At 49.4% G+C, this 15,638-nt stretch overlaps 1 protein-coding gene across 1 annotated transcript in view; it reads right to left on the bottom strand.

Moving 5' to 3' along the window:
• The window catches only part of SNTG2 (syntrophin gamma 2), a 179,580-nt gene that overhangs the window by 76,444 nt on the left and 87,498 nt on the right, over positions 1 to 15,638 (bottom strand). Inside the window, exon 8 of the mRNA XM_078445075.2 lies at positions 15,214 to 15,305. Within this exon, the coding sequence (XP_078301201.1) occupies positions 15,214 to 15,305 (92 nt within the window). The remainder of the gene's footprint in view (positions 1 to 15,213; positions 15,306 to 15,638) is intronic.

Genomic DNA, 15,638 nt, shown 5'->3' with positions numbered 1-15,638 from the left:
GTGACACCGTCAGCACCACCCCAGGGCACACGGCCGGGCAGCGGCTCAGCATGGGGTGGGGGCGGGGTGGCCCGAGAAGCGACACCAGGATGGCCGCTGGGCTAGGACGGACCCCTCCACGTCCCCGCGGGCAGCCGGTGGGGTGGCGGCACAGCTCCCGGGGAGGGCACGTCCCAGCACTGACCCGAGGGCTCCGGCCCCTGACCACCCAGCACCCAGCTGCCCCTGCGGGAGACACCCCCCGACCAGCCGCCTCGCCTCCCGGGGCCGGAGCAGGTCCACCTAGTGCCTGCCTTTGGGCACCAAGTGTGGCCGTGCCCTCCGAATCACAAAACGAACAAGATGAACACGTATTTACTGTAACACATTTTAAAACAGCAGGAAAAGTATCTTTTGCTCTTTTCACACAGAAGAATCCAGAGCTGAAGCAGGCTGTACGAAGGGACCTGGGCCCATGCAAGGTCCACTCCATCCAGAACCACCCATTTACTACGTTACAGAAATTATAGGTCAGCGCCCCTGCGGGCATTTACGGTCATACCTGTCGGGTCAGCGCCCCTACGTGCGTTTATGGTCGTACCTGTCGGGTCAGTGCCCCTACGCGTGTTTACGGCCACATCCGTCGGGTCAGAGCCCCTGCGGGCGTTAATGGCCACATCTGTTTGGTCAGCGCCTCTATGGGCGTTTACAGTCATATCTGTCGGGTCAGCGCCCCTACGGGCGTTTATGGCCACATCCATCTCTAAAAATCAAGTATTTCCTAATTTTTCATCTGCACGTCATTGAATGTCCTCGGAATGGCACAGACTGTGAACGTCTGTGGAGCGAAGGGAATGTGTTTTTTGCAGGATATTCTTCCTTTGGGGTCCTCTGTCCTGCGGTTTGCCCTGAGCTAGTCCAGAACTGCAGCCAGGATGGTGTGGACACGGTTGTCACGGCCAGAGAAGCTGTCGCCGAGGTGCCCGTGGTGAGGAGGAAATGCACCTGTTAGAGGCCCGATGGCCTCTGTCATTTACTCGTCCCCCACACCGACATTTTACTAGAAACTGTGGATCCTGCCTTTTCTACACAAGACACACCTTGCTGAGTCATTTTGTGCTTTTGACGTAAGAGCAAATGCAGCGCGTGAGATTGCAAAGCAGAAATACTGAACATAAATCAGTTAACGTAAGAGCAGTAATTCACCATTCCACATTTTCACTACAGAAGAATAGTTTTGAGCTATTGCTTATGCAAAACTATAAAATTAAAATAGCCTAACATTATTAAATGTAATTTTAGTAGAAATCTATCCCAGACACAAGATTTCACAGAAACATCAGGTGCAGGAGGGCCCCAGGAAGCACTGGCCGCAGGGTTAGGGTGAGATATGTCCACGCCCGGTCTGTGGGTCTCTCGTGCCTTCCCAGAGGCCACAAGGACCACCCACGGAGGCCTGGACCCTCTGTCACCTTCACCAGGGAGCAGCCGCTGGTGCCCTCGACCTGACGGCCACCTTGCCCCCTCAGCAGACCCCTCACGTCCTCACTCCAGTGACGCCAGAGGGTCCCGGACATTCACAAGATGTGCAGCAGCTGTCACAGGGTGGAGGGGACACGGGCTCCAGCTTCCCCGTGACAGGTGCCTACTCCTCCCATGACCACCCGTGACCTCTCTGGTCTCTTACTCTCCTCTCTAGGTCCCTGGGCACCAAAGAATGGGGGGATGCAGACCACAGCCGTGGCTGTTTTGCGTACAGCCGCCCCAGGGCCAGCCCGTGAGATGTCACCAGATACAGGCCGGGGGCTCAGAGACGGTGTGCTGCAGGCAAAGCCAGGTTTCTGGCGGTCAGGTCGCACCATTTCCCAAACCCAAGCTCAGACCCATCCTGGCACCAATCACCACACACACCCAAGTCCCAGCTTGGGAGGAAGAACTCGTCAGTTAGAATTTCCTAGTAGACGCTTTCAGTGTCTGAATTTAAGTCGGTAAATTTGCCAACAAACCTGTCACATTTACACACTCAACGGAAGTTTGGAAGAGATCCATGTGGCATAACGCTGCATGTTCTTACGTCCGTCCACGGTCTTAGGTCCTGTGTCTGAATACAACTGCCTGCAAAGCCAGAACGTGGCGATGGACAAATCCAGACCAGAACGATGCTTTAATGCAGAACCAGGAGGCCCGGATCTCCAGCACCTATGCTTCTGAACGTCACTGTCCCCTCTCAGCCGGGCACCCGACGCTGGCTGCCTTATGCCATCCTGGGCTCGTCCTGCCACCGGTTCTGCTCTCTGGCTCAGCTCAGCCTTTCATTTAAGTACTTGCAGGCATTGTATAAACGTATACACTTGGCGTGTACAACACATTATGAACAAAGAGTAACAAATCTTGTGTTACCGTAAGTATGGTGATCACATACACATGCGTATCTTACACAAATATACCCCCTTAATGAGAAACGCTGTCTAACCCAAACACAGACCTGGCTCCAACCCTGCTACTTATTTTTGCTACTCATTACTCGGATGTAACCCCCTTGACCCTCAGTTTCCTCCTCTATAAACAGAGTCAGCGATGGCAGCTTTGGGGGACCAGGAGGGCCACGTGGACACCACAGCACTGACCCGGGAACACAGGGGCCACGCTCAGTTAGTGCTGAATACAACGAAACGACGAGGCCTGTTTTCCCATAAAATCCGGGTTGACGCCCACTTCAGCCTCTGCTTACGGTGAATTTTCTCAGTAGATGACTTTCCGTGGATGTGGAACTGCGGCCTCAGCCGAGCTCATCTCTGTAACATTCCGCATGCCAGTTTGGGGGGGTGCACCCTCATTAGTCCTTTCAAGTTTTTGTTTAACACCCAGAAGCTTGGAAAGGAGACTTCGTTCTTGCACAGCGCGATCAGTGTGTCGGTTAACAGCCTTGCTCGAATCCCCGCGAAGCACACGCACAGTGCGGTCAGGTTTCCACTGACGTCCCCTCAGAACAGTGAGTCTTCTCTCTCGAGCGAAAGAGAAGGGCCTTGGGCCCTGGGCAGCAGGGACCTCTCGAAGCATTTTGTTTCCTAATTTTCTTTAAATGGACCCGGGGGCATCTGGGGGGCTCGGTCGGTTCAGCATTGGACTCTTGACTTTGGTTCTGGTCATGATCTCACGGTTCCTGGGATCGAGCCCCACGTCAGGTTCTCTGCTGACAACATGGAACCTCCTTGGGATTCTCTCTCCCTCTCTCTCTGCAGCTCCCCCACTCATGCGCACATGCTCTCTCTCTCAATCTCTCTCTCAAAATAAACGAACTGTAAAAAACAACAAACAGACAAGAATTAAGACAGTTTCTTAACAGCGTCAGCTTTTACTGACTTCCTGTTTTCATTTCCTCTGGGAACACGGTGTGTCAAGATGACCAGAGCCCGAGGCTGCACACACCGGGCCGGCCACCTGCAGCTGCCCCCCGCCCCCTGCCCCCTGTCCCTCTGCCAGGCCCCTGGACATTGAGTGAAACTGCAGCGAATGGAGCAAGGAACTCACTGCGGCTGGTTGGCGAGGCGGCCAAGTAGACGAGGCCACCGAGGCCTCTCCAGAACCAGCCGCACGTGAGCCTCAGGAAACTGTCTCAGCGAATACACACAGCCCCACACAAGCTGTTTCTGCAGCTTCCGCAGGTGCATCCTGCTGAAACAGGAGTTCTCCGTGTTGTCTACAAGGAGCAACTCTTACAGGCTAACTAGACATCCAATATTAACTATTATTGACGGGAAAGTCTTCTAACGTCTCTGTCCACAGCTAGATTTAGACATACGTCTCAGGAACGAACAGCATGGTCTCAGCGTTTCATACGAAAAATGTAAATAATTTTCTATTTGAATTTGATGTATTTTGAGTGGAAATGTTTAGTCTATTATTTTCAAATATTTTGTGTAGGCTATCTACAGTACTTATGGTGCATAAATTTTTTGATGTTACGGCAATACAATTATTAAAAGCAAATGAACTTTTGTGACAACAGGTTATTGTCATATTTTTCAAATCAAAATCACTATTATCACAATGAGATTAAAAATCTCTTAAGAAACGTCAATAATGGAGACAAAATAGGACATGATTGTTCTTAGACTCTTCACAGGCAGTTGTAAATCAGGCCCGTTCAGAAGCCAGTGGGGTTACCTAGAGATTTCATGTCTGTGGTGATGACTCTGGTCCTTTGCGGTCTTTGCCACGTTCCACTCATAGAGTCCCCCTTAGGACCTCCTGCAGGGCCGGATTAGTGGTCACAAACTCCTTCAGTTTTGTTTGGGAAAGTCTTTATCTTTCCTTCTACTCTGAATGACGGCCTTGCTGAACAAAGGATTCTTGGCTGCATATTTTTCCTGTTCAGCACGTTGACTATTTTCTGCCAATCCCTTCCGGCCTGCCAAGGTTCAGTGGACGGGTCTGCTCCTACCCTTATGTGTCTACCCTTATAGGTTAAGGCATGTTTGTCCCTTGCTGATTTCAGAACTGTCCCTTTATCTTTGAATTCTGCCAGTTTTACTATGATATGTCATGGTGTTGACCTGTTTTTATTGATTTTAAACAGAGTTCTCTGTGCCTCTTGGACTTGGATGCCTGTTTCTTTCCCCAGATTAAGGATCACTCTGAATATAAATGGACTAAATGCTCCAATCAAAAGACACAGGGTATCAGAATGGATTAAAAAAAAAAAAAAAACAAGATCCATCTATACACTGTCTACAAGAGACTCACTCTAGACCTGCAGATTGAAAGTGAAGGGATAGAGAACCATCTATCATGCTCCTGGAAGTCAAAAGAAAGCCGGAGTAGCCATACTTCTATCAGACACACTAGATGTAAAACAAAGACTGTAACAAGAGATGAAGAAGGGCATTATATCATAATTAAGGGGTCCATCCAAATGTGGAGGCACCCAAATAGAAATTAAGTTAATCACAAACATAAGCAAACTTTTAGATAATACTGTAATTGTAGGAGACTTTAATACCCCACTTACAACAATGGACAGATCATCTAGGCAGAAAATCAATAAGGAAACCACGGCTCTGAATAAGACATTGGACCAGATGGACCTAACATATATTCAGAACATTTCATCTTAAAGCAGCAGAATACACATTCTTCTCCAGGGCACATGGAGCATTCTCCACAATAGATCACATACTGGGTCACAAAACAGCCCACAAGTACAAAAAGATCGAGATCATACCATGAATATTTTCAGACCACAACACTATGAAACTTGAAATTAACCACTAGAAAAAACGTGGAGAGCCCCCAAATACATGGAGGTTAAAGAATATCCCACTGAAGAATGAATGGGTTAGCCATGAAATTGAAGAAGAAATTTAAAAATACATGGAAGCAAATCAAAATGAAAACATGACAGTCAGTCCCTTTGGGATGCAGCAAAGGCAGTCCTAAGAGGAAAATACATTGCAATCCAGGCCCATCTCAAGAAACAAGAATGGTCCCAAACACACAACCTAACCTTACACCTAAAAGAGCAGCAAATAAAGCCAAAAGTCAGAAGAAGGGAAATAAAGATTAGAGCAGAAATAAATGATATAGAATAAAAAAAACAGAACAGATCAACGAAACTGAGCGCTGGTTTTTTTTGAAAGAATAAACAAAATTGATAAACCCCAAGCCAGACTTCTCAAAAAGCAAACAGATAAAAATCACAAATGAAAGAGATCACAAATACAATTAGAAGACAATGCTTTGAAAAAATTATATGCCAACAAACTGGACGATCCAGACGAAATGGACAAATTCCTAGACACCCACACACTACCAAAACTCAAATAGGAAGAAACAGAAAATCTGAACAGATGCATAGCCAGCAAAGAAATTGAATTGCTTATCAAAAATCTCCCAACAAACGAGAGTCGTGGGCCAGAGGGCTTCCTAGGGGAATTCTACCAAACATCTAAACAAGAGTTAATACCTATTGTTCTCAAGGTATTCCAAAAAACAGAAATGGAAGGAAAGCTTCCAAACTCATTGTATGAGGCCAGCATTACTTTGATTCCAAAACCAGACAAAGACCCCACCTAAAAAGGAGAACTGGGGGCGCCTGGGTGGCGCAGTCGGTTAAGCGTCCGACTTCAGCCAGGTCACGATCTCGCGGTCCGTGAGTTCGAGCCCCGCGTCAGGCTCTGGGCTGATGGCTCAGAGCCTGGAGCCTGTTTCCGATTCTGTGTCTCCCTCTCTCTCTGCCCCTCCCCCGTTCATGCTCTGTCTCTCTCTGTCCCAAAAATAAATAAACGTTGAAAAAAAAAAAAATTTTTAAAAAGGAGAACTGCAGGTCAATATCCCTGATAAACATGGATGCAAAAATTTTCAACAAGATACTAGCAAATCAAATTCAACAGTACATCTAAAGAATTATTCACCATGGCCAAGTGGGATTCATTCCTGGGCTGCAGCGCTGGTTCAATATTTGCAAGTCAGTCAACATGATACACTACATTAGAAGAAACTATAAGAACCACATGACCCTGTCAATAGATGCAGAAAAAGCATTCGACAAAACACAGCATCCTTTCCTAATAAAACTGTTAAGAAAGTAGGGATAGAAAGAACATACATTAACATCATAAAAGCCATATATGAAACGCCCACAGCTCATATCATCCTCAATGAGGAAAAACCAAGAGTCTTCCCCCTAATATCAGGAACACAACAGGATGTCCATTCTCCCTACTGTTGTTCAACATAGTGATGGAAGTCCTAGCCTCAGCAATCAGACAACACAAAGAAGTAAAAGGCATCCAAACTGGCAAAGAAGAAGTCACCCTTTCACTCTTCGCAGATGACATATACTCCACATGGAAAACCCAAAAGATTCCACCAAAAAACTGCTAGAGCTGATCCATGAATTCAGCAAGGCTGCAGGATATAAAATCAATGTACAGAAATTGGTTGTATTCCTATACACCAACAATGAAGCAACAGACAGAGATATCGAGGAATTGATCCCATTTACAATTGCACCCAAAACTGTAAAATACCTAGGAATAAACCTAACCAAAGAGGTAAAAGATCTGTATGCTGAAAACTATAGAAAACTTCAGAAAGAAATTGAAGAAGACATAAAGAAATGGAAAAACACTCCATGCTCATGGATTCAAAGAACAAATATTGTTAAAATGTCAATACTACCCAAAGCAATCTACATATTCGATGCAATCCCTATCAAAATAACACCAGCATTCTTCACAAAGCTAGAGAAAACAGTACTAAAATTTGTACGGAACCAGAAAAGACCCCAAATAGCCAAAGCGATCTTGAAAAAGAAAACCAAAGCAGGAGGCATCACAATCCCAGACCTCAAGCTACACTACAAAGCTGTCATCATCAAGACAGTATGGTACTGGCACAAGAACAGACACTCGGATCAATGGAACAGAATAGAGAACCCAGAAATGGACCCACAAACGTATGGCCAACTAATCTTTGACAAAGCAGGAAAGAATATCCAGTGGAATAAAGACAGTCTCTTCAGCAAGTGGTGCTGGGAAAACTGGACAGCGACACGCAGAAGAATGAACCTGGACCGCTTTCTTACACCAGACACAGAAATAAACTCAAAATGGATGAAAGACCTCCATGTAAGACAGGAAGCCATCAAAATCAAGGAGAAAGCTGGCAAAAACCTCATTGACAGAGAAACACAGAGAAACTGCTGTGTAAACTGGGGCTTCCACCGCTGTTATCACAATTCCCAGCAGACAGGTCTATGCGCACAAGGAAACCGCAGTCCTGAACATTCTCACCTCCGCAGGTAATCACTGTTGCACACGGCAGAGCTCATTCGCATCTCTGTGTCCTTGTAAATGACTGTGTTTCTATGGCACTCATACTTCTGAAAATTAACATCGCGTAAGTATCTTCCAGCCATTAAAAGCTCTTGGTAAAATTCATTTTAAAACACTGAAAACTCTCCTCACATGAATGCATCAGCATATACAGAACTATCTCCCTATTCTTGAGACGTTAGATCGAAACGGGTTTTTCTTAAGCACTTACTATGTGCACTATGAACACGGCTTGCCGTCAGTCCCGGGCTTGGGATTGCTGTGTGGACGGCGTGATGGTCCACGGACGCGCTGCCCTTACCGCCAGACAGCACTCCAGAAACACCCCCGCAAGGCGCTCAGCCGGACTGGTCAGGATCGGCTCCGTGGAATCTGCCATCACACCACAGCCTTTGGTAAAACCCCATTTCCAACGCCCTCTGCAGAGCCCCCAGATCAGACTCACTGAGCCCTCACTGGGACTGGTGTGTGTGAGCCTGAATACACAGCGTACCAGTCGTGGCTTCAGTGCCACATCCTGGGGACACGGGCCCCGAGCCCTGAGCCCCGCTGTGGTTTATAACAGACTTGCTGTTTGTGTGAAACTGTTTATCGACTCACACATCACATGACTGACGCCCTGCAGCCATCTGGGTCGTCCCTTTCACCCCGTGGCTACCGTCAGCCACTCTCCCCGCCATAACCAGCGTCCCGCGCTCTGCGGTGCGTGTGGCTTCCACGAGCACAAGCACGGTACGGTCGGGGGGCCACAAAGCTGAGGCACCCACGAGAGCGGTCCACGTGCACAAACACCTACCGCTGACCATCCCCAGCAGGACTTGCCTCGGGGACGCAGCGCGACAGTCACGGTCCCCCACCCAACGTGGCCAGAAGGACGACGGAGGGGATGTGACAGCAAGACCGGCTGAGGACGTCGCCAGGGTTCCTCGCTGGCTCCACGTGACGGGTGGACCTGGCAGTGTCCGGTGCCTCCACTCTTCTCTTCCAGCCACCTTACCCAGTGCCCCCCAGCCTACCTCTGACAGTCACCAATCTGTGCACTGTGTCTGCGAGGGTTTCCTTCACTCTTTTTTATTTTTCAGGTTCCGCACGTAAGCGAAATCATACAGTATCTGTCTTTCTTTCTGTGCGTCCTCTCACTTAGCACGATGCCACCAAGGTCCATCCGTGTTGTCACAAGTGGCAGGACTTCCTTCTTCCCAAGGCCGTGTAATATGCCACTGCAGACAGAGATGTAGGGCTTCCGTGTTTTCGTGAGCCGTGCACCCATCAACGACACCCAGGTTGATTCCTATCTTGGCTGCTGTCAATAACGAGCAATGAACGAGGGAATGCAGGTGTCTCTTCGAGACCGTGGTTTCGTGTCCTTTGGAAGCGTTCCCAGAAGTGGGATTGCTGGTCACGCGGTACTTCTATTTCTCACGTTTTGAGGAACCTCCACGCTGTCCTCCAGCGCGGCCGCACCAGTCAGCATTCCCACTGACCGTGCTTGAGGGTTCCCTTTTCTCCACGTCCTCGCCAACACCTGCTGTTTCTTGTGTCGTTGACTTTAGCCGTTCGGACAGCTGTGAGGTGACATCATGGTCTTGATTTGATTTTCTTTTTTTTTTTTTTAATTTTTAAAAATCTTTATTATTTATTTTTGGGAGAGAGAGGGAGAGAGAAAGAAAGAGAGAATGAGCCAGGGAGGGTACAGAGAGAGGGAGACACAGAATCCGAAGCAGGCTCCAGGCTCCGAGCTGTCAGCACAGAGCCTGACGCGGGGCTCGAACCCACGGACTGTGAGATCATGACCTGAGCCGAAGTCGGACGCTCAGCTGACTGAGCCACCCAGGCGCCCCACTGATTTGCACTTTCTTGAGGGTGTCTGACGCTGACCATCTTCTCGTGTGTGCTAGTCTAACCTGTATGTCTTCTGCAGAAAAATATCTATTCAGTTCGTCTACCCAATTTTTTTAAGTTTACTTACTTATTTTGAGAGAGAATCCCCAGCAGGCTCCACACTGTCAGTGCAGAGCCCGACGTGGGGCTCAAACTCACGAACCGTGAGATTGTCACCTGACATGAGATCAAGAGTTGACGCTTAACCGACTGAGCCCGCCAGGCGCCCCGAGTCCTCTCCACCCAAATCTTCATTGAAGTGTAAGGTTTCTTCTCTTGAGCTGTAGGTGTTCCTTATAAATTTTGAATAATAGCCCCTTACAAGTCAAGTATCTTCTCCATTTTTGATGCCTTCATTTGCTGTGCAGAAGCTTTCCGTGTGATACAGCCCACTTGTTTATTTTTGCTTTTGTTGCCTTTGCGTTCGGGGTCAATTTTTAAAAATCAGCACCAAGACCAGAATCAAGGCACTTATACCCTATGATTTCTTCCAGGAGGTTTACGGTTAAGGGTCTTACGTTCAGTCTTTCGTCTACTTTGACTTAATTCTTTTGTGTAAGAAATCGGTTCACTTTCATTTCATCCTTCTGCACATTGCTGTCCAGCTTTCCCAACACCATTTGCTGAAGAGACTGTCTTTTCCCCTCTGTATATTCTTGGCTCTTTTGTAATAAAGTAATTGACCATATAATTGTGGATTTATTGCTGGGTTTTCTATTCTGTCCCATTGGTCTATGTGTCTGTTTTTATACCAGGACCATACTGTTTTGATGATCACAGCTTTGTAAAAAAAACTTAAGTCAGGGAACATGATGCCTCCAGCTTTGTTCTTTTTCAAGATTTATCTGGTGTTTCTTAGTCTTTCTTGGTCTCATACAAATTTTAGGATTGTTTGTTCTACTTCTGTGAAAACTGCTATTGGAATTTTGATAGGGACTGCATTGAATCTGTACATTGCTTTGGATAGCATGGGCATTTTAAGAGATTTTTTTAATAAATGTGTTATTTATTTTTGAGAGAGAGACAGCACGAGTAGGGAAGGGGAGAGAGAGAGAGAGGATCCAAAGCAGCTCCAGCTCTGTGCTGACAGCAGAGAGCCCAGTGTGGGGCTCGAACCCACGAACTGTGCGATCATGACCGGAGCTAAAGCCAAGAGTCAGATGCTTAACCGACTGAGCCCCCCAGGCACCCCTGATTCCAGTCCTCTTAGAGACTGAAATAATCGATGGCTCCTAAACTGTAAATTCAGTCTAATTAAACGTATTTTATTACTACTCTATTTGTATTCATATTTACCTTCTTACTTTGGCTCCTTCATTGTCTTCTTTTCCTTTTTTCTTGGTGCATTTTTAATTATCTTTTGCAATTTGCTTTATTTCTCTTTTGGTCTTTAATTTTACTGGTGTTTTACTAATTTATGAAGTATTATAACAAGAGAGGGACCTCAGCACGCTCACCGTCCAGTCCTACCCGAGCTCCGACTAACCTACGACAGCAGACACTGACATCGGTGGTGTTACCACCTCAAGACAAACAGCATTGGTCTATACTCACCCGAGAGCCCAAGAACACCCAGGGAGCACGCCGGCTCTCGCTCGGGACAAAGGAGACCTTTCTGGACACGAAACCCTCTCGGAGCAGCCCGCTCCGAGGACAAGCATCAACACTAACCGGGTAAGGAGGCGCCAGCGGGTCTGCAGACGAGTGGGAGGTCCAGGGGACAGGAGGAATAAATTCTGCAACTTTCAGCCTAATAGATGGTGTCAGTGCGAATGAGACCTTCTCTGTTGTTATAAATATTCGGTAAGGGTTTCTGGCAGAGAAGCAGCGTAAAGATGAAGTCAGTTCTAAGCTATGTGGGGCGGCCCCAGCTTCTGGACGAGAGCGTGTGGGAGCCAGAAGGAAAAGCCGGGAGCCGACCCCGTCTCACGGGGGAAGAGAGGTCACGTCGGGAAGCAGTAGTTACCAATTCAGTTCGGAATAAACACACAGAAAGGCTGCGGCCTAGACAAGGTAGCACGGGCGTCCCTCCGGCAGTGTGGACCGGAGGACGTGCAGCCTCCCCGCCTCCACAAGGAGAGGCACAGACGCACCGGGTCGGAGGCACGAGCCGTGAGAGCCGGGGACCAGCCCGCGGGTCCCCCCTCCCCGTTAACAAGGCTGCTCTGAGCAAACTCCACTTCCTGCTCGGTCGGGTCGGGTTCGGTCCCAGAGGACGGAAGCCATCCAACCATCCCGAGAGCGTCGCCACCGGAAACGGTCCACATCCCTCGAGTCTGAGGATGTTTCCGACCCGCTTCTGTCGATAAAGCAAAGTGCAGGGCAGAGTCTACTTTACCCTCCGATCCACAGGTCCTGTCAATTCCAGCACCATCGTGAGGCTGTACTGGACACAGTCCCCTGTCGAGTGCAGAGAACGATCTCAGTGCCGAACAGGCTTCAGAAGACAGAGCCCAGCCGCTAAGGGTGTGGAACCAGCTGGCCGCTGGATTATTGACGCGATTATTATTGTTTCCATCTGGAATACGAAGCAGGTGGCCTTTAACATTTTTTACAGGATTTTGAGTCTTAATATCTTTTAAAAAATAACATATTAAAACTCTGTTTTGACTCTCTGGGATTCAGATTCTGTGAAATGCGTTGTTCTTGAAGGTGACCTAACCAAATGATTACAGAGCATTCCTACGCTCTGCCTTTCTCTTTCTCCCCTTCGTGATGAGGGTGACGACGAAGGCTGAGGGTATGCGTTCACAGGAGCAGGCTGGTCGCCGGCCCCACGCCGAGCCTGAGAGCACGGAGGCCCGAGGCCGTGGGAGGAGGTGCCGGGGGACCTCGGGTGGGGTCGGGTGGGGCCTCCCCCCCCCCCATCTGTTCCGTTCTCCAGTGTGCACCACATCTCCGGCAGACTGGGTCACCTTTCCTGAGGGGACTGCTGGGGGTGCGTCCTGCTCTGTGCACACCCTGTCATTCAAGAAGAATCGCATTAACGTGATCTTGGATGATGTTTTCTTAAAAAAAAAAAAACACTCAGCAGATGATTCAACTAGGATACTGTACAAAGCTGAGACAAATAACAAAATAAAAATTTTAAGAGATCTCCTAGAAGATAGTCTGATGAGAAGCCCAAGGGAAGGCAAGAAGTGACAAGAGGTAAGGCCTGTAAGGGACAGGAGGTGACGCTGGGGCACAAAGGCAATCTGAGCTCGGGGTGGGGGCCGGAGGGGCGGGGAGGTGCCGTGTGTGTAGATGAAGGCTGGTGTCAAAGACCATGGAGAGGGCTGTATCAGTGACCACACCGGAGGCTGCCCAGGAACACAGCCGGACCCGCAGCCACGTGGAGAGAAAACTTCCCAGTGTCCGCAGTAGAGACCAGAGACGCTGGAAGTACGTTCAAGTGTAGACAAAATAACCCGCTTTAAAATAACCTGAAATAGATTTTGGTACCAACAGGCCTTAAGCTCTAGCGAGAGTCCTTGAGCAGAGAGGAGATCCACCCTGCAAGGAGGCCGGATGCAGAAGTCGTGGCGAGAACAAGAGGCTGTAAACATTTCAGAGTGCAGGAACCCTAAAAGTTGTGACTTTTCACGCAGTTTAAAGCAGCTTCTAAACACAAAGCCACAGCAGGTGGTAAATCAGGAAACAACTCGGGCTCGGGGGTCACAAGGTCCTAGCACCTTCCAGCAGGACCTAAACATGCTGTCTTTCTATCGTGTAAGCAGAGTATACATTTGGCAAAATTTCAAGGGCCACCTCCAAATAAATGTAAATGGAGTACACACATTTGAGACATGCAGAGGAGAATTTTAGAAGGAAGACACGTGAAAAATTTAATCAGAATAATTTAAATATCAAGAAGAAAAGGGGCACAGTAAAGGGGGGGACCAATAAAAAGTCAAAGTCCGCGATCAAAACCGAGCTCGAGCACACATCGGTAATCACCACACACTCCAACGGGGGCGCAGCCTGTCAGGCTCGGTGGTAAGAAAGAAGGAAGCACAAAAATGCAAACGAAATCAAAGGGACAAGGTAACAAAAATGAGTAGGAACCAGCAGCATGCGGATCTGCAGAGCCAAAGTCGTTCTTTGCTAAGAGCAGTAAAATGAAGAATCCTCTGCTGAATCGATCAAAAAAGAAAAAAATTAACCCTGTTGAAAAATACTGAAGATCTGAGATCCTTTCACCAGCAGGAAAAATGACTTCCCCTGTAGTCACACACTTTCACACACTTTCAATAAAAACCCCAAGACTTCTGCAGAATCTGATCAGAGGCTTTTAAAATTCTCACGAAGAAACAAAGGGAAAGAGAAGACGGAAAAAATAAAGTGAACCAGGAGGTGAGGAGACGTGGGCCCGCGGTGGCAAACGTGTGCCGTAGGTCCACAGCGGTGTGATTCCGGCCTTGACACCGTTGGAGAGCACACGTAAACCACGGCAGGACACGCGGTCGAGGGCCCAGGTGGCACACGATCCCCGAGGAACCGGTCACGACACGTGCTTGCCCAGGACGATAAATCTGATCCCTACTTTTCACATGTTTCACAGAAATAAGTGTCGCATGCCTGGGAGACCTAACACAGAGAGCAAACGAACACTGAGAAGGAAACACAAGCAGATATATTTACGAGCACGGGGTAAGGAAGGTTCTCCTGAACCAGATGCTAAATCCACACAGGAAAGCACGGACGGGGGGCGCTTGGGTCGCTCAGTCGGTTAAGCACCCGACTTCGGCCAGGTCATGATCTCACGGTTCGTGGGTTCCAGCCCCGCGTCGGGCTCTGTGCTGACAGTGTGGAGCCTGCTTGGGATCCTCTCTCTCCCTCTCTCTCTGCCCCTCACCCACTCTCTCTCTCTCGCTCTCAAAATAAATAAACATTTTTTTAACGTTAAAATGAAAAACGGTATTTCAAGAACGTTACTGTCTGAATCTGGACTTTTCCCTCAGGCTGTCCCTGCACGTCCCGCAGCTGGTCCTTTTATGAGCGAGAGAGGGCCTGATTTCCAGTAACAGGTTTTCAGACTGCTTACGGGATTCCGATCCCCATCCGCTAACGCAGGTGGAGAGGAGCCCGCCCACACGCTGGAAGGGGGCCGAGGTAGGCCCGCTGCACAGGGTCTGGGTCTCTGCGGGAGGGGTTTCAGGGGCCAGGTGCCCCCCCTGCTCTGGCTCAGCTGGGGTTCTCGGGGGGGCAGGCATCTGGGCAGGAGGAAAATGTCCCACTGGCACACGGCACACGGGAGCCCGGCAGAGGCGGTGGGAGCAGGGCTGAATCCCACCTTGGAGCCGACTGCACCCGCCCGCTTGCTGGGCCGTGGGGGCCATGGCCACCACGGCCACCACGTCCTACATCGTGGCGCCGAGCCATCCCTTGTGGGACCAGACGCCAACCAACGGTGTCCTCCATCGTGCCCCACGTCCTCCTAGCTGAACCTGCCACCTCGAGTGACGTTTTAATTCTGGGGCGTGTGTGGGGACATACATCCCCGCTCGGTTAAAGTACGAGAAGCCGTGCTTACTGTGCTGCTGGGGTTGCTGTTCAGATGCAGTCCACTGTCAAACAGAGGGGACGAGGCCCCGCTGCTGTGGTCGCCGGCTGGCCCCGGGGACCCTGCGGGCAAGCAGAGACGGTCACTCAGACGGAGCGCGGGCAGCGGTCCCCAGGTAGAGAGCCTCCCTTCTCCCGAAGCACCGGGAAGTCCCCCAGGACACCGGCCATCACGCGGAGCCACCACGTCCGCCCTCCGTCCCCTGCTGTCCTGGGGCCACCTCACACCCGTCTGGCCTCAACCAGAAATGGGGCAGAAGGCAGAAGGCAGGGCAGATGGCCCACCTCACGGGAAAAGGTGCCACCGGGGTCCAGAATCCGCACCCACACGGCACCGGGGGACTGTCATCCCTGGTCCCCGGGGACGTCCCACACCTGCACTCTCTACCACCAGGA

This window comes from Panthera onca, chromosome A3 (genome assembly GCF_046562875.1).
Source record: "Panthera onca isolate mPanOnc1 chromosome A3, mPanOnc1 haplotype 2, whole genome shotgun sequence".
NCBI lineage: Eukaryota > Metazoa > Chordata > Mammalia > Carnivora > Felidae > Panthera > Panthera onca.
Note: the sequence above shows the minus strand (reverse complement) of the source record. Positions and strands in the feature narration are given on the sequence as shown.